The 18,586-nt window shown below is 45.1% G+C and overlaps 2 protein-coding genes across 10 annotated transcripts in view; one reads left to right on the top strand and one right to left on the bottom strand.

The window, feature by feature from the left end:
- The window catches only part of lzts3b (leucine zipper, putative tumor suppressor family member 3b), a 24,279-nt gene continuing 5,693 nt past the window's right edge, over window positions 1-18,586 (bottom strand). For 2 of the 9 annotated variants that reach the window (XM_054774180.1, XM_054774179.1), the window contains 9 exons: window positions 13,484-16,037; window positions 12,769-13,072; window positions 10,029-10,827; window positions 9,239-9,718; window positions 8,999-9,166; window positions 6,332-6,460; window positions 5,955-6,146; window positions 4,325-4,555; window positions 1-2,696 (listed from right to left, as the gene is read on the bottom strand). In XM_054774180.1, coding sequence (XP_054630155.1) covers window positions 1,719-2,696; window positions 4,325-4,555; window positions 5,955-6,146; window positions 6,332-6,460; window positions 8,999-9,166; window positions 9,239-9,718; window positions 10,029-10,827; window positions 12,769-12,965 — 3,174 coding nt within the window. In that variant the 5' untranslated portion in view covers window positions 12,966-13,072; window positions 13,484-16,037 and the 3' untranslated portion in view covers window positions 1-1,718. Of the gene's footprint in view, window positions 2,697-4,324; window positions 4,556-5,954; window positions 6,147-6,331; window positions 6,461-8,998; window positions 9,167-9,238; window positions 9,719-10,028; window positions 10,955-12,768; window positions 13,073-13,483; window positions 17,184-18,586 lie in introns of those variants that run through there. The other 7 variants (XM_054774182.1, XM_054774181.1, XM_054774187.1 and 4 more) reach the window with 7 other exon arrangements.
- sprb (sepiapterin reductase b) overlaps window positions 15,735-18,586 on the top strand; it is a 6,443-nt gene continuing 3,591 nt past the window's right edge. Inside the window, exons 1-2 of the mRNA XM_054774191.1 lie at window positions 15,735-15,896; window positions 15,969-16,197. Of these exons, the coding sequence (XP_054630166.1) occupies window positions 15,798-15,896; window positions 15,969-16,197 (328 nt within the window). The 5' untranslated portion in view covers window positions 15,735-15,797. The remainder of the gene's footprint in view (window positions 15,897-15,968; window positions 16,198-18,586) is intronic.

Genomic DNA, 18,586 nt, shown 5'->3' on the forward strand with positions numbered 1-18,586 from the left:
TGCTGAATTATTCACGTTTATTCAGTCTGCTGATTTGAACAAAGATGTGGTTTATAATCAAGCCAGAACAATACTTAGTAACATAAATGTAAACAATAAATCTGAAACATGTATAAAATTGATAGCATTTTGCTCTCTAAACAATGCAATACTGTAATAACTACATTTATCATCTACATCAAAAAGGAGCATCTCTTCTTTTTTTGAACATGGTTGCTATGGTTACACCATTATGATAGGCCATCTACACAGTTTTTAATAAAAAAAAAAAAACACAAAAAGGAAAGCTCAATGGCACAATTTTTTCATGTCATTTCACCATATTTATCGTAACAGTACTTAAAGATGATAATACTATGTGATACCTTAGCGATAAGCTAATATTCTTGAGCGACATCTTTGTATGCTGGCATAAACAACACATATAAAAGCCATGTTATTCACATTGGAGTCTAATGTACATGTCAACTGGACATGATGTAGTGCAGTTCACCTGAATGCTCCCACTGCTCAGTCTCGATAAACTATGCAGATATACACCATATCTAAAACTCGCTTCCCTTTATGTCAAGCGTCATTGCGCATTTTACTCTGCTCAACATTAAAAAAGCAATTCTGTTTTAATATAGATTTACTTGCAGTATTGCCACTAGTCCCTCTATCATCATTCCTCCATAAAGTGGAGCATACACACTCATTCATACGCACTTTCCCCTCATTCACACACATGTACAATCTATAGCTATGTGTATTTCTTTCTTATACAACATACATTCTATATATATATATATATATATATATATATAGATTTTTTTAAACTTTGGATTATTGATTTCTTTCCTGGCATCAACCAAATTGAGATTGTGTGCTTCCATTTGTTGTCACTGTTTTACAGCTTCAAGGAAGAGGAAAGAAAGGTGATCTTGGAGCACCGTAATAGCTCAACACCGACCTCTCGTGTTCATTTTTAGTCACAGCATGTGACGGTAAACTATCCCGTCCACGTCCTCGTATTTGGATTGGGTTGATTATCAGCTAAAGCTGTTTTTTTGTTGTTTTTTTTTTAAGAAAAAAAAGCTCTGTTGGATTGGAGGATATGTTTGAGTCATGCTTGTTGGACATTGTGCATGAAATGTTATGACTTTCATGAAAAAGTCCAGTGGTGTTTCGCCATGTGGCATAAGTGGCTGGCCTATATAGATATTTATGTATATATATTTATAATAAAAGCACTGAAAATGATATTCACACTTAATTTTCTTCTCTTTTTTTTTGATCCCCAGCGTTACCTATTCTCTTACACATGCTGGAAAAGATGGAGTAAGGCGCTCTCTGGCCAAAAATGCAGGTTAACGTCACACACTCTTGACCACTAGTTCTACTTGTACATTATACGACTGACACAGACTTACAATGAGTAATAAATATCGCATAATAATAATAATAATAATAATACTCTTGTTGTAATTTCTGACAATATCCCTGATTGTCTTGGTCCTTTTTTCTGGCATGGGCTATGACATGACCATCCACTGTGTAAGTGCTGTCATCTAAACATTGTCATTTTGTTTTCCTGCAGTGTGGCACACGTTTTCACAAGCAAGTGGTGTGCAACTTGTGAGAAACTGTTTAAATGTTTGTTTTTACCTATTATCTGTTGTTGTATGAAATGTTCTTACTTGTATGTTGGAGTGGTGAAGTGTGTAGTCTTTGAGGGCTTAAATTTCAGTGGATTCTATCCTCTCTAGTCGTGAAGGTCCTGCCCAAGGAGGGGCAAGCTGGTGGAGAGAAGGTGGACCCTTCTGGTCCTCGCAGGGTGGGGAGAGAGTAAGGGTGATGGGGCCAGGGAGGGAGGATGGTGGCTGAGGAGAGAGGGCTGCAAGGGCTTGTGGTGGTGGAGGTGGTGGAGAACTGGAGGAGGAGGAGGGGGAGGAGTTGGTGACAGTGGTGGTAGCGGCAGTGGAGGCGGTGCTGGGTTTGGCTCCCAGTTGGCTCATACGTTTCTCCAATGCCTGGTTCTTCTGCAGGGTCTCTACATAGCTCAGCTGCAACTGCGCCTGGTATTTCAACACCCGCTCCTTCTCGTCCTGCCAGGTGTGTCGCTCCTGGTCAAAGTTGAGAGCCTGGCGTTCGCGTTGCTGCCTCTCGAGGCGCAGGGCGGCCTGCAGCTGCTCCAGTTGCCTGCGCAGCTCACCCGCCTCGTCCCAGTGAGCATCCTGGAGCCGCTGCGACTGGTGGGCCTCCTGGCGCAGCTGGGCCTCCTGACATAGCTGGGCCTCGTGGCGGAGCTGTGCCTCTTGGCGGAGCTGGGCTTCGTGGCGGAGGTGAGCCTCCTGGCGAAGCTGGGCCTCCGGTCGGATGTGCATGTCCTGCTGCATGTGGGCGTCTTGACGCTGCAGCTGTTGCTGCTGCCATTGAGCTTCCTCACGTTGCTGCCTCTGAGCCTCCTGCCTCTGGGCTTTGGCTTCGTCACTCTGAAGACTCAGCAGGGTGTCGGACGTAGAGGGGAGAGAGTTGGCGGAGGCATCTGTTGGGGTTCGTGAGCAGTGGACGACCCCCCAGGGCGGCAAGAGGCCTGCCGCCGCTAAGTTTGGGCTGACGACAACCTCAGCGCCTCTGCTGACTTCATTCAGAGCTCGTTTTAGACTCAGCACCTCTGCCTCAAAAACACCCAGCTTCTCTCGGAGGATGGACACCTGCAGGCAGAAAAGACCACACTCTAAAAACTGCACTGTTGCACTGTGTGTATCATTATGTGCGTATGTACTGTAAGTGGGATGCGTGAAGTGTTGATGTGTAGCATCTCTGTATTGAAGTTTTACCATGTTAACTTATTGTTGTTGGTTAAACCATTGCCTTTGAAGTTAATCATGGATGTTATCACGGGGACAGTTTGACTTTGGAACGGATTATTTACATTTCCCAGACCCGACCACGATAAATTAATTTCCGCGACAGAAAGGAGAATTCAATGTTAATGGAGTATTTACGTAGTTAAAGCATAGAAAACCTGTTTATGACTTTCTAAATCCGTTTTTCAACATTATTAGAGCCCTGTAGACATGAGATAACATGCCTATAGTCACTGTTACACTCCTATTATTCATTGTTTCCAACACATTGCACAACTCTTATGCTGCAGAGACACGAGACGGCCGCTAGCTAGCAGGCTAGCGAGCTAACCAGTTAGCCTCGAATTTTTCTTCTAAACTTAAGAAGCCAAAAACGTACCCCTTCCACACGGAATGGGAGGAGAACTTTTTTTCCCCACTCTATCACGTCGGACATGCCATGGCTGACTTTGTGCAGTGTTAAGGTATTGTAATGTAGGGTAATGTCTCAATGTTTTGTGCCATTGCTGCCGCCTAGTGACCAGAATACTACATTTCTGTTGTATGACTAATAATACACCATACCACGAAACAGCGATCATTTATTACCTAATTAATTGCTGAAAAACAATATAGGGAGGGAGCGATAATCAAACTGCGATATTGCGAGGGACGACTGTACTGTATTGGGTAATACGAATGTAAAGGTGACCATATGGGTGTTATCTTATGTCTAGATGGCTCTAAAAAGGTATGTATATTTAGAAGATCGTAAAGAGATTTTCTGCCAGAATTACAACAATATTCCATTTATAAAGAAGGAATCATACTTTGCGGACATTCACTTACTGCGGTCAAGTGTGGAACCAATAACCGCGATAAACGAGGGATTTCTGTACAGCTGTTTCTCTTAAAGCATTTGGCACATGCATGCACTTCACATTTTAAGAGAATTGTTTTTAATTTGGACAACCTTTAAGCTATGGCATAAAGCGCACATATGCATATTTGATCTATGTAAGCTTCTTATGAGCTCACCCAGCACAAAAGATAAAATTGTTTTGGCTTTGGCTAAATGTTGTTCAATCCCCATTTCAACATGCTCCCTTCCCTCCTTACCAGCAAGGATTTTGGTGGATTAGAATTTCAATTATTTGGATTTACCGGAAACCTTCAAGATCCAGCAGTTGTACTTATTGGAAATTATACAATGTGTTTTGTTCTTTTGTTTTTTTTCAATGGTCCCTTTATAGTTCATATAGCGGGGTATTAAATTTAAGACTCATGTCTTAAAATTTGCTTCTCGTTGCTTTGTTACCAAAATTGTATCTTATTAGCACAGGCTAATGATGGCTTTAATATGTACAGTAACTGCACCCACTCTGGCCATTTTATTGGGTAGAGCAGTTGTAGACCACTGCAAACTACAACAACAATTTTCAAAATATTGTAAAATCAATACTTTTCAGTACTCTACCAAAAAGTGAACACACCTCTGACAGCGTCCTCCTCAGCTCTGCCTCACACTTCTCCAGCTCATGACTCTTTGTGCTGTAGGACTCCTTCAGTCCGAGCATGGTCTCCTCCTGCTCTCTCAGCTGGGCGTTGAGCTCCTTCAGTTGGCCCCTCAGAGCCACCATCTCTCCGGCTCGCTGGGTCACTTCGGCCTGGCTTTCCCTCAGCTGCTGCTTGAGCAGGGAGATCTCACCAGCCTTCTGACACACCTAAGACGTAAAGAGGTACCAACTGTTCATTACGTGTGTGCCCGTGTCGGGCTGAATTCATGCTTAACTTGCAGACCAACGTAGGATTAAGAACAGTGGGCCTCATTCACGAAACGTTCTTACGCACAAATGTGTTCTTAAAGCCTTCTTACAAAGATTTTTGGCATTCACGAAACGTGTTCTTAACTCACAGTTCTTAGATCTAAGAACAAATTCTACGAACGCTCAGGAGGACTCTTACGCACAAGCAAAGCTTGCACTTTTAATGCGCAATCGCCCTCATGATGGATTTTGCAACCTGATCCCAAAAAATGTAGTGCAAATAAAATATCCCAACAATTATTTATCATCAAAACAACTAAAATATACTCTATGGATAAATATATATTCAAATCCCAATTCATCAAAAAAAAAAAGGCTGGCTGGACGTGCGCTGCACAGAGAGAGGATGTATAGGGACCATGTAGATTTATTTGCTGAAAGCGACGAATATTTGATGTCCTGCTTCAGGCTTCAGGCTTCCCTCTCTGTTCTTGCAGGTGTGCAGGATCATCAGAATAACATCGCAATGAAACGTGGTGTGTCTATTGCGCACGGAGCACCCCCAGATAACGACATGCGCCCCCAGCCACGTCTTGAGCCAGAGCACGGGGCTGCTCTATTAATTAGGCAGCGTCTAATCAAATGTAACCACAGAAAAAATAAATTGTCACACACAAACTATGTATTTTGACTTTATTTTTCCATCATGATTGTGTAAATATTTTCTAGAGTTTCCGAAATGGTTTGGTTTCTGATTGATGGCCCACCTCCCGTTTCCTCCAGATCCCTCCGGTGCAGTCCAATCTTTTTTTGGACTCTATTTTAAGTCAAAACACTTCTTTTTAACCTCTGCAGTGGCGCGTTTCTCCGTGGAAACGGCATTTATGTTTCCTGCAATGGTGCTCCATGCCGACTCTTTTTGGATGGCCTGATGACCGGTGGATACACGTGAAAATAAGGTGGTCTTGTGTTCGGTCACTCCTTGTAAAAGCACCTCTATTTCAGTAGAATTTAAGTTTTTCTTTCGTTTGTTGTCCAGCTGCTCCTCAGTCTTGCCCTTGCGCGTTGCCATCTCCGCCTCCAGCTGCCTGTTGCGCACGGCACATTTTTGACCTTATATAGGAAATAATAGGCGGTGACCTATGCAAATTAGGGCTCACATGCACGGGCATCGCAGTTGGCATTCATCAACCTAAGAACACCGGTGCGAACGATTATCCCTACTTAAGAACGTGTCGTGAATGTGGCGCAGTTTCCAACCCGCGCCTTCTTAAGTACACTTCTTAAGAAGACTTTTAAGAAGATGTTCGTGAATGAGGCCCAGTGTCTCCACACATAATGTATGACTTGATCTCACCTCCCACTTGGTCTCTTCTAGACGTGGCAGTATGTCAGCCTGCTCCTTCCTGTAATCCAGACACTTTCTCTCCAGCTCCTCTCTCTGGGCAAGCAGGGCAGCCATTTCCTCCTGGAGCCTCCGCTTGTCCTGGGACAAACGGGTTATCTGGGCCTGCAGGGCAGTCTGGGAGCGCTGAGCACGCCGTGTGACCTGCGGATAATACAAGGTAAGGTTTGTGCACATCCTGCAATAAATAGCATGCACATTTTCTTGGGTTTGGTAATGCACCACACATCAGCATGCTTCTTTCTACACCCTTGGGTCCCAAAATTGTCAGTAGAAGCAGGTATGCAAGTCTGACGTTTGTCAGATTCAGAGTACAGTGGCGAGGTTACCTGCTGCAGTCGCGAAGCATAGTTCTGTCTCAGCTCGTCCATCTGCCGCTCCCACACACGCTGCTTCTCCTCAAACACCTGAATGATGGCGGCTTCGCTTTGGTCCAGGTTGCGGCGCATGTGTTGCACCTATAGTGGCCAAGAAGTATGTGGAGGTCAAAAAGAATAGAAGAAGAACAGAAGCTATTTTATGTCAAAAAGTTGTCCGTCACTCGCAGTCAGCCATGAAAAGGCAAACCTATGAAGATCTAATAATAATTGGTCGTGGCAGACAGCCGTCCCTTTTTTGCTTCCACAGCACTTGCTTAAGAGGGGATATTTTGTTCCCAAATGTACGTCATATTTAAGATAACTTTTGTTTGGTGCTATTTACATAAAGGTCAGGTCATGCCCAGCCAGACTCAGTCCAGAGTGTTGTCTCAAATAGATTTGCGCCCCCTTTTTTTTTCACTTTAGATTTACAGCCACCTGTTCACCTCTGCTCGTAAACACATTATAATGGGACTGTCTATGTAGCTGTCTGTACAGTAGATTGCATCGTACCTATGCTTCTTATCACACCTCATACTTGGCACATGAAAACATATTCACCGGCGCATTTTGGTCATTGAGAAACCCGAAAAAGCAACCACAGTTGACTCGGCCGTGCATTGTAACGCCACTGTTCATCAATATAGTTAAATGTTAGATGTACAATGTACAATGACATGTGCATTAGCTTTCAAATCAGCGCACCCTTACATGGAGCCCAGGAAACAGCCAGAATGTTTTTTTTAAATCGCTGCTGTGTGTTGTAAGGCGCACACACACACACATCTACCGCTGCACAAAATGAAGCCTTCATCAGTAAGTCAATAGTTTCATGTTCTGTTGTTAAATAAGGTTTAAAAACAAGAGCTAATGTTGCACATTTTTTATGACACCAACCAAAAAGCTGTTTTTTTTTTCTTATAACCTGCCCTGTTCAGCAGCTTCGTCATGCAGTATGAGTGAACAGTATGATTGTTTTTGCCAGAACAGCTTTGCTTTACAACAGGTAAGGCCTGTATGCGGCATACTCATCCTGTTCCAGTTGCATTGCAAATTTATTATTCAATAAAACTGCACTTTTTGGGGGAATTTTGCCCATCATCCACAATCCTTCAATCCATGAACACATTTCTTTTCTGCGCGCTCTAAAGAGAGAAAAACAGCTAGCATGAAGCAGCTAACAATGCACAGAATGGGACACACCTGTTGCCACTATAAAGTCTAAAGTCTAAAAATCCCCCCCAAAAACGGCAACAATGTTCCATTTACATAATGTGACCTGCATATTAACTAAGCTACGTTGTTACTGTAGGAGCTAACACCCAAGAACTACTTTTCTAGCGTAGTGACACAGCGCTTCACTCACAGCGCCACTTACAGCAAAGAGGTAACGTTGGTTACCGGATCGCCTGTGAGTTTAGAAAAGTTAATGCTAGGTTATAGTTAGGTTAGGTATAGTAGAACAGGCAATAACCTGAAAACAGCTCAAAGGGGGAGCACAAGTCTTGTGCTAAAATCCCATCAGCCAGCATCCCAGTGAGAGCGGACATTGTAAGTGACGTTTTTTTTATTAAACTCTTATTTTGTCCATGAAACATTTAGCACTAGTGCTTCATGATAACGCTATGAGAATGGCTTAGTGTTTCACTATAAAACTGATAGTAAACGCTCTCTACTATGCAGTTGTTGACGGAAGTAGCGTTCATTGCCATGGGCTCTGTGAAATTAATGCGCCCAGGAAGGAAGTGGTAATGCCTAAAAAGACCAAAATAAAGCAAAATACTGTAAGCATTACATGTTATCATGAATGTACCTGTTACTACATGGTCACAGCATGTACATAAAACGCGGTTGGAGGTGTTGTAATAGAGGGCTTCATAGGCGGACTAGGTGAATCTCATTATCTGCATTGTTAGCTGCCTCGTGCTAGCGGTTTTTCGGAATCAGAAACAGAATCGGCGTTATTGGCCAAGTATGCTTACACAAACAAGGAATTTGACTTCAGTTGTGGATGATGGGCATTAAAACAACTGAACAGATGATGGTTAGAGGGATGATGGACAAAGGAGAAAGAGAGAAAAGACAGAGTTAGGTCCCATCATTGACTATGATTGGAGTCTGAGTAGGGGTTAATGGGGAAAGAGACGCGACCAAGATGTAGCCATAGATGGCGAGAGCATCCACCTCATCGCCTGTTTCTGTAGTGCTGGATGGGGCAGGAATAGCAGAGGTGAACTTGTGGGAAATGATTGAAGAACCTTGTACTAGCTATGGAGCCTGGAATCTAAAAGCTCTGTTTTACCCGTTCACACACAAACACTGAGTCTGAGTTTTGAAAATCTCCACTCTGGCCGGAGTTGTCCGAAAGATCAGTCTTTGCTGCGTGTGGACGAGGAGCCAAAATGCACAGAAAAATATGCATTTTTATATCCGTATCCATGCGTACATGGCCTCAAAGCATTCATACAACATGTGTCATGGCCAATTATACAAATTACACCTGTTATGACCTAATAGTCCTGTGGGAAACACTGTCTCCATCTTTCACCCTAAGTCAGCTGAGACAGGTAAAACTCTGTATGCAATTAAAACAAAACTCTATTGCTTCAAAACCTGCCAACATCTACAGCATCTGACCTCTTGCTCTTTCTCCCACAAGCGGTCCTCTAGATCTTGGATGATGTCATCAGATGAGGGGGAGGGACGTAGTGGCCCTGGTGCATCACTCAGGTGACTCAGCCTCTGATAGGACGAGGAGCTCTTTCCCGACGAGGATCGACCGCTGTCTGAGGCGCAAAGCCCGTTCTGGGGGAAACCAACGCAATTCATCAACGCGAGTATTCTAAATGTGAAGTGAAGTGTCTATATACTGCCTACCTGGTAGCCAGGCTTGTCCAGCTTGTCCAAGCCCGCAGCCGCCCCAGCCATGCCCAATCTGTTGATGTGGCTCGTGGAAGCACTCAGCGGCCCCAGTACGGCTGGAGGTCCACAACCAGATCCCGAGCCCGTGTAGGTGGGCAGGCTTGTTAGAGAGTTTCTGCCCGAGTCGGACATACCTCCCTGAACCACCTCGTTACCATTTCCCGCTCCCTCACCCCTGCTGACTCTCACTGGGCTTTCCTGGTCCAGAAGCAGGGCCTCTGGGACCTCTCCTGACTCTCCCCCTCCTCCACCGTCCCTGCCTCCTCTCCTGCCACCACCTCTTCCCTCACAGAAGCCCTCTCCCCTCCCCTCGCTTTTGCCCTCACCGCCAGCCCCGCCTGCCTGGCCCACCAGGTTCTGCATGGAGTGGAAACTCTTTGGAACCACCGGTTTGAAGGCAGAGGGACGAACCAGGCCAGAATCTCTCTGCATTGCCTGGAAAATAAAAAATGGAGATATTACATACAACATAAAAACCTAGAAAAGAAGAACAAATAAAGCAGAAACAGATCACAAAGGAAGGTGTCTTTCTCAGCTGTGATGAATGATGGGGTACATCCTGGACTGATCACCTGTCAACAACTATTCACACCTCCAGAGTCCTGGGTGTGCCCCATCTCTCACACTAAGTCAGCTGGGATACATTCCAGCTTCTCCACTACCCTGACCAGGATAAGTGGTTTAGAAGTTGGATGGATGAAAAAGATCCTAAAAGATCACAACAAGGTATCCAGGGGAAGAGTACCTGCTCCAGTTTTCCTGAGACGGCCATGATTTTGGGTGGGTTGTGACCCGCTGGATTGTTCTCCCCGTCGTTCCTGGCTGCCACCATCTCTCTGTGCTGGTGCTGGTTGACCCCAACACTGTTCTTTTCGTTTCCTCCTCGGCCCACGATGTTCCCACAAACATCCAGACCCGCGGCCTGCATTTCCCTCTCCCTCTCCCGTTCCAGTCGTTCCCCCTCCAGTCTCTCCCGCTCCCTCTCCCTCTCTCTTTCCCGCTCCCTCTCCCGCTCTCTCTCGATCTTCTCCCTCTCAATTCTCTCCCTCTCTCTCTCCCGGGCTCTCTCCCGTTCTCGTTCCCGCTCTCGCTCCAGCCTCTCTCTCTCCACCCGTTCCCGCTCTCTCTCCCTGTTCCTCTCCCGCTCTCGCTCCCTTTCCAGCCTCTCCCGGTCCCAGTCTCGGTCCCGGTCCCTGTCTCTCCCCCGTTCGCGTTGCCTCTCCCACTCCCTCCTGAGCGCCATGTTGCCGCAGTCCAGCTGGTTGTTGTTGTTGGGAGCCGTCATGGTACATTCCGTGTTGGTGGTGGAGGCCGTTTCGGTGGGGCGGTCGGTACAGGTCCCGGTCCCGATACTAACGCTCCCTCGCTCGTCGCTAGAGGCCGTCCCGTCGGATATAGTGGCAGGGGGGCGGGGCAGACGCTCTGCGCTGCAGCTGCGGTCGCCAGGGCAACGGCGTGAGAGAGGAGGGGCGCGGGGCAGCGTGGTCCTCGTGCCTACGGACTTCATGGCAAACTCCTGCTCGCCTGCCACCCCACTGCCAACACTGCCCATAGTGAGGGGGTCAAAGGTGAGGGGTTAGAGGTTAGGAGTCAGGATTGGGGAGGGTCACAGATACATTTGGATGCAGTGTGGGTCATCACAACCTAATGCAGGTAGTGGGGGCACACACACTAGAGGACACAGAGAAATGAGAGGAGTTATACAATATTGTTATTGCATGGAGAGGGTTAGATGCAGACGACTACACAAAAGTGTATCAGAGAAATGATTGGTGGAGCTGGTGTGAAACTATCCCTACTGGATGCATTTTTCATTAAGCTGGCACAAAATCAGGATATAATTTCCGCGTATTGGTTAAAATGTTATGAATACATTCTTCAAAACAGCAGACAATTGTACAGTGCCGTACTGTGCAGTGGTCTTATCCACATGCTACCATGCTCAACTAAGATGAATGGGAGCATGCTAGCATGTTTTGGAAGGATTCTGTTAATTCTGAGTGTGTTTTGAACGGCAAAAATGTTTATGTAGAAGTCCACTAGCATCAAATTTAACAATTCCACAGCTTTAAATGACCATCTCTTTAACATGACAGCGCATACTGATGTTTATGCTACACGGGGGCCCACTGGAACCCTAATCGCTCCTGTTTACAGTCGCCTAAGTTGCACTACCCGCATAATACAGTGGAACGCCCCAACAGTCGTGCAATTTGAACTTCAAACAACATTTTCTAGAAAAATATGCCAGATCAGTCATACATTTTAAATTAGAAAAGAGATGTCAGCAAATTTTGTGAGATTGCAGCTTAGTGAGTATTGAAAGGATTAACTCCATAAGCATATGCTTTGTCTTTGGCTTTATAGATAGTTTCCAGTGATGGCAAAGGTGGACAGTGTGATGATGGAAATGGAACATGCGTCTGCCAAGAGTCTCTGAAGGGAGTAGTTTTACTTTATTTTATTTTTATTTTACAGTGGTTTACGTATCTTTATGCAATTTGCATGGCAGTTAAGAATGTGACAATGCCACCTGAAACATTGGCTGTACAGTTAATAAAGGTTTTATGATGGTGACAGGTTGAGCCTGGAACTTTACGTGAAAAATTGTTTACATGAAAATTTGTTTTTAACTAGTAGGAAGACTATACTTCATGTATCCAGGCTTGGAATGCCTCATGTCATCAATTAATAAAACACTGACTAGTATAGCATACATGTACTGTTATTTTAGGCAAAAATGTGTTATAGAGAGGCATCAATGATACACTCAATGGCCACTTCACTTGATACACTTACACAAAGTTTCCGAAATTTAGATTTACAACGCTCAGTTCCAAACAAATCTTGTTGAGGTATTAATTTAATAACAATATGTTTATTATTGTAGTTGTACTTTGCAGCGGTGTAAAAGTGCACCGCATTATACTGAGAGGTGTTTCTAATAATATGCCCATCTTATTTATATACATGGGGGGAGGGCGAAACAGCATTAGACTGTGTATGTGCGCCTAATGTTGTCTAAACATCATGTATTATGAACATCATCATCACATGCACAATGCCAAAACACACTCTAGAATGTTATCTTGTTGTTAGATAGTATTGGTTGACTAGCATAAGTAATAGTAGTAGTAGTAGTAAATATTCTGTCTATATAGAATATGCCTGAGTAGCTCCATCCCCTCCCCTCACGACTCCCCTCTCTCTCTCTCCCCTTTTCTCTGCATCCCTGGGCGGCAAGGGCGGCTTTAGCAGCATCCGCATCAAACCCTCATTGCACCGCGCTTCCACGCGCTCACTAGGCCGCACGCGTGGAATCCAAACCCCCTCCTCGCATCTCAGTGAAACCCACGGGCCTTGTTGACGTTGAAATTCAAATGCACCACGTCTTGATGTTTTTCTTTCTTTTTTCAGCGACTGTATGTAGCACACTGGCGTTACGCGGGGCTCCAGTCGTCAAAATCTTTTTTTTTTTTACTCACTTATTATTTTGCAGCTCGGCAAACCGTGCAGGGAAGACGGGTTCGGCGTCGTTTGTTCTGGTGTCAGTCCCGGTTCTTGTGGGCCCGGTGCATTGTGCGATGCCGCCGCGCGTCGGTGATGCTGGGGAGATGCAGCGACTTCGACCGCTGTCAGCGTCGGATGCTGATGATGGAGTCGGTTCGGTTGATACGCGCATCAGCTGAGAGACACACACCCACCTCTGGACCCGCCCCTCCGGCTAACATGATGCAAACGCCCCCTTTTGGCTTGCAGCCAGTCGGTGATCTCCCTTGGCAGAAGGGCCTGGTTGGATGGATGGGATGTTAAAACATGTTGGACATAATATTAGGCACCCCTCCCCAGGTAATCACAATATTAGAAACAGCCCTCGGTATATGATGCAATGCACGTCTGCCACCACAATAATAAACATATTGTACATCCGACAGTGTCAATTAAAACTGATCATTATTATCTTGGTAAATAAAGATTTGTTTTGTATTGGATATTATTAGAAGTGTTCCTAATTAACTGTCCGATGAGTGCAGGTTGAGTAATAATAGCGTGAACATTATTCTTCCTGCATATCTACAGCTATTTGTGCTAAATAATGATGGATTATTGGAAGCGAAAGCATATTTATAACTAACTTGCTGGCCTAAAACCAGTATGACGTAATAGCAAATTTGCATAGAAAAACATATTGCATGCTACCTAAGTTGCTACAGACGTCTGGCCACAAGAGGGCGCCATCATCTTGGAAGAACTCCTCTCCTGTGTTTAGTCTCCTCACTGCAAAATAAAAAAAATGCCGTATTAGTAAAACATTCCCTTACTTCTCATATTTCGTGGGTCAAAAAAAAAATATCTAAGTCTTATAAATCAGCATGTAATTCGAAAAATTCATCATTGCCAAATGTCCCTTGAAATATTGAGAAACAAACGTACACATCCCGTATTCAGTTGGAAAGTTCCCAGCCCTTTCCTGCTCTGTCTAGATCAGGGGTGGGCAAATTGCGGCCTACCAAATGACTTAATTTGGCCCACCGTGTTTCCAGATTCCTTTTTTTTTTTTTTAAACCTTTAACACCAAAGCTGTAGCTGGCAGCATGACTTGCAGTACTACTGTGGCACACATGCGTCGCACAGAAACCAGTCAGACGCAATTTTTCTGCTTGTACAAAAAAGCGATCCAAACAACACAACACGTCAACATACAATGTAACCTACCTACAGCACCATGTGGGCATACAAATAAACGCCTACGCACAACATGCCAAAATTACACCCATACTGTATATTCCCGGCACAAGGCGTGATGGGTAGCTTGTGGTACTCTCTCTCTCCCAACATGTCACCATTTCTGCTTGATTGCAAAACATGTTGAGGAGGTGGTCAGGGAAGCAAGGAGGGATGTTCACATACTCTTTTATTCATAGTTCATATTGTTATTGCAGCTGGAGTACCCAGCATGCCTTGTGGGCACTTAAATAAGTTAATTAGTTGATTTATGTGATGCCTTAACTTGCTGTGGGTGTGTTGTGTTATTTTGTTGCACCGTGCGTGAGTATATCGCTCTGTTTCATATTTGTTATATAGACGGCCCCTCTGCCAAATTTGTTAACCCAGTGTGGCCAGCGAGTCAAAAAGTTTGCCCACCCCTGGTCTAGATAATTATGCAAGAAGCAGCAAATTGCAGCGCTGATGTGACCTTCTGACACCAACAAAGCACAAGCATCTTAAGATGAATATGATCAGTAGGACTTATCCTACAAGGAGACATGACGCAAGAAATTAACTCTAACCCTGGGAGACTGTGACTGGTAGAATTGAATTGACATTTTGTGCTTCCTGTGTCCAATGTCCTTGCTTTTGTTTATTGCAGGGGTGTCCAATCTTTTTCCACCAAAAGCCACATAGTGAAAAATTAAAGGATGCAAGGGCCACTTTGCAAATGGCCCCGAGCCCACACTTTGGACACCCCTGGTGTATTGTTCTGTTAACGTTGTTTATATGTGATACACACAAGTAACTCTTTCACACAAAGATCCTGCAAAACCAACGGTAAGCAAAGGTATTTCACATTTTATGCATTTCACACAGGACCCAGCAAATGGGTCACCGCCCTAACTGTTGGGGGTTCACACAGCAACACAGAATGTGTATAATACTTGTTTGACAGCAACAATTGCTTTCAGCAGATTGATGCATGAGAAGTGAGTCTTAGGTGTTTAACCTCCTTCTCACACATGTGCTGTCCTATGTTACAGCTATGACTATACCCTCAAAACCAGGAAACACAGACGAAAGCTGGTTGTAAGGGCAGTGTGAAAGAGGATTGTACTTCCCTAAGAGTCTATTCAGTTAATTGCCCCTTTCCTCAGTTTGCTCATGTTATGTCTTTCCTGGAAATGACTTTCTTCTCCCCTCAGATTGGCTACAATTGCCTCAAAGTAGCTCATAAGGGCATCGCATATTGCTTTTGCACGCGCATGGCAGCCTGCCAAGGGATTTCAGTGTTGCTGAGGATGATTTCATATCACTACTAGCGAGGAGGGATGACTTCATCACCATGGAAATGACCGTTGTACATAAGACAAGCCTTATCTATGGAACAATGGTACGTAAAGTTTGTCGAAGTGGAACCTCTAACTTCCATGCATGAGTCAAACCAGGACCAAATCTTTCTGTATGTAGTCGTGTTGCTTTGTGGGAACAGCAGAAACACCAACCCGAATTCCATATGTGAGTGAGTTTGTGGCTACATACAAAACAGCAGTACGCTGTTTTAAAATATCTATAAGTATAATCCTCGTGCTGATTAGATGGGATGGTATCCAGTGTAAAACGTAGCCAGGAGCTGAAGTATTAAAGTCTTTTCAGTGTAAAATGTAGAGCATGAAATCCCTCCGTGTCGCCTGTTCACACAGGCCTATAAAAGCATCACAGTGCTCACACTCATCCTTGGTCCTGCTCCCTCATTTCGCATTGCTTCCTCTTTCCTGTCAATTCAACAACATTGGGAGACATGTCTGAAGTCCTTCATGCAAGCACCAGCACTTTAGGACGGTGTATGTGCATCATCACTGGAGCCTCCAAGGGATTCGGACGGGCACTGGCGCACCTTGTAAGTAGTCGACTTTTTTGGGAATGAAAAAAAAAAATGCACAGAACTTGACCATGTCATGTGTTCTTCCAGGTGTCACAGCATCTCAAGCTCGGTTCCGTCCTGCTGCTGGTGGCTCGCTCCAAGTCGTTGCTCCAGGAGCTGAAGGAAGAAATGCACAGCCTGAAAGAAGGCCAGGACCTAACAGTTCATTGTGTATCAGTCGACCTGAGCACCAAAGAAGGTGTGAAGGACACGGTGGACATGGCAAGACAGCATAAAGAGAATGAAATAGATCATGTGCTTCTTGTCAACAACGCTGGTAAGTCTAGCAGTGGGCGTAGACAACAACAATGTATCCCACTGCACATCTTCAAACCATATGTAATATTCTGTTCACTATGCATCAATAATGTTACATTGATGAGACATTACATTTACATGACCTTAACACTGCATGGAGTCAGCCGTGGCATGTCTGACATGATTAAGTGAAAAAAGTTATACTCTCATTCCGTGTGGAAGTGGTAAGTTTTTGCCCTTCTTCCCCACTCCATTTCAAACCCTTTCTGAAGGTTAGAAGAAATAAACTGGAGGCTAACTAGTTAGTTCGGCAGCTTGCTATGCTCAAATTGGCAGGGTCTTTTATGTCCCTGAAGAGATCCCATAGCCTGCCCGTAAGAGTTGTGCAATGTGGTGTAAACAAAGGCAGCAGTAGTGCATAATGTGCGTTATTAGGTCTTATTATCGCTGATCATGTCTATTGTATTAGGCGATACGAGTATAAAGGTGACTTTATTTCATGTCTACAGGGCTCTAATAATGTTAAAAACTGTTTTAGAAGGTCAAAAACAGGTTTTCTATGCTCTAACTATAAAAATATTCTATTTATTAATATTGAATCCTACTTAGCGGAAATTCGCTTATCGTGGTCGGGTCTGCAACATGTCTGGAACCGAGTCATCTAGTGGTGAGTTAGTAAATTACACCTTTTAACATAAAAAAGGGGCCACATGTTGACATCCAAAAGCAGGCATGATCATGCAACCGAATTTTCTTGACAATGAATTAAAGCCTAAGTGTTTATTTTGTAATTGTTGCAGAACAATGACAAGCTTCTTAGCGGCACTCAATGCATACTTTTAGATTAATTTATTCTAATCTATTATTTTATGTGGCAGTACATTGTAAAGAGTGAAAAAATAGTGAAAGTGTGTTCTTTTACATAAATCATTATGTCAATATTATTTCTTTACGTCTGTGTAGGCTCTCAGTCGTACAGGAGTTGTCCATCGAGGAAAAGGCTTCTTGAGACGTCATCTGTACTTCTGTGAAGAAGGTGTCGGACGTTTCGCTCCTCATCCGAAGAGCTTCGTCAGCGAACTGATAAGTGCTGGTAGCTTAGGCCTTAAATACAGTAAGAGTGGGCGGAATTGGTGTGCCAACACCCTCCTCCTATTGGTTCGTTACACTAAACCTGGGCGGAGTAGTGGTATAATCCTATCCTGTTATTAACACCTCCGATAAAAGGGAAGTGTCGCTCCCTGAATTGGGTATGAACGACTCTGATACTGGCTTGTTTAGCATCTATTGTTCTGGCTCGGCCCTGCCTTCACCTCATTTGCAAGACTAAGAGCTGTGGGTTTTGGTCTCAGTAACCTGCTGAACACAGGGTCCAAATTAAACCTCAAACCACCATTCCGATTCAATGATGGGTTCTGTTGTTTGACAAAAATAGCTTCCTTTACTTGTGGGACTCCTGAAGCAGCTGACGGGTACCGGCAGGCCAAGCGGCACGCGGCTTCGGCGGTGATCGAGGCAAAAACTCGGGTGTGGGAGGAGTTCGGTGAGGCCATGGAACACGACTTTCGGTCGGCCTCGAAGAGGTTCTGGCAAACCGTCCGGCGCCTCAGAAAGGGGAAGCAGTGCCCGGTCCACACTGTTTACAGTGGGGACGGGAGCCTGCTGACCTCGACTGAGGATATAGTTGGGCGGTGGAAGGAATACTTTGAGGCCCTTCTCAATCCCACTGACATACCTTCCCTAGAGGAAGCAGAGACTGAGGATACGAACGCGGACAGTTCCATCACCGTGGCTGAGGTATCTGGGGTAGTCAAAATGCTCCCCAGTGGCAAAGCTCCGGGGGTGGACGAGTTTCGCCCTGAATTCCTCAAGGCTTTGGATGTTGCGGGACTGTCTTGGCTGACACGTCTCTTCAACATTGCGTGGAAGTCGGGAACAGTACCTCTGGATTGGCAGACTGGGGTGGTGGTCCCCCTTTTCAAGAAGGGTGACCGGAGGGTGTGTTCCAACTATAGGGGGATCACACTCCTCAGCCTTCCTGGGAAAGTCTATTCCAGGGTGCTGGAGAGAAGGGTACGACCGTTAATCGAACCTCGGCTACAGGAGGTGCAATGTGGTTTTCGTCCTGGTCGCGGAACACTGGACCAGCTCTACACCCTTGCAAGGGTCCTGGAGGGTACTTGGGAGTTTGCCCAACCGGTCTACATGTGCTTTGTGGACCTGGAAAAGGCATTTGACCGTGTCCCTCGCGGTGTCCTGTGGGGGGTGCTCCGGGAGTATGGGATTGGTGGCGCGCTACTACGTGCCATTCAGTCCTTGTACAACCGGAGCAGGAGCCTGGTTCGCATTGCCAGTAGTAAGTCAAGCCTGTTTCCGGTGAACATTGGCCTCCGCCAAGGCTGCCCTTT

This window comes from Dunckerocampus dactyliophorus, chromosome 4 (assembly GCF_027744805.1).
Source record: "Dunckerocampus dactyliophorus isolate RoL2022-P2 chromosome 4, RoL_Ddac_1.1, whole genome shotgun sequence".
NCBI classification, from domain to species: Eukaryota; Metazoa; Chordata; class Actinopteri; order Syngnathiformes; family Syngnathidae; genus Dunckerocampus; species Dunckerocampus dactyliophorus.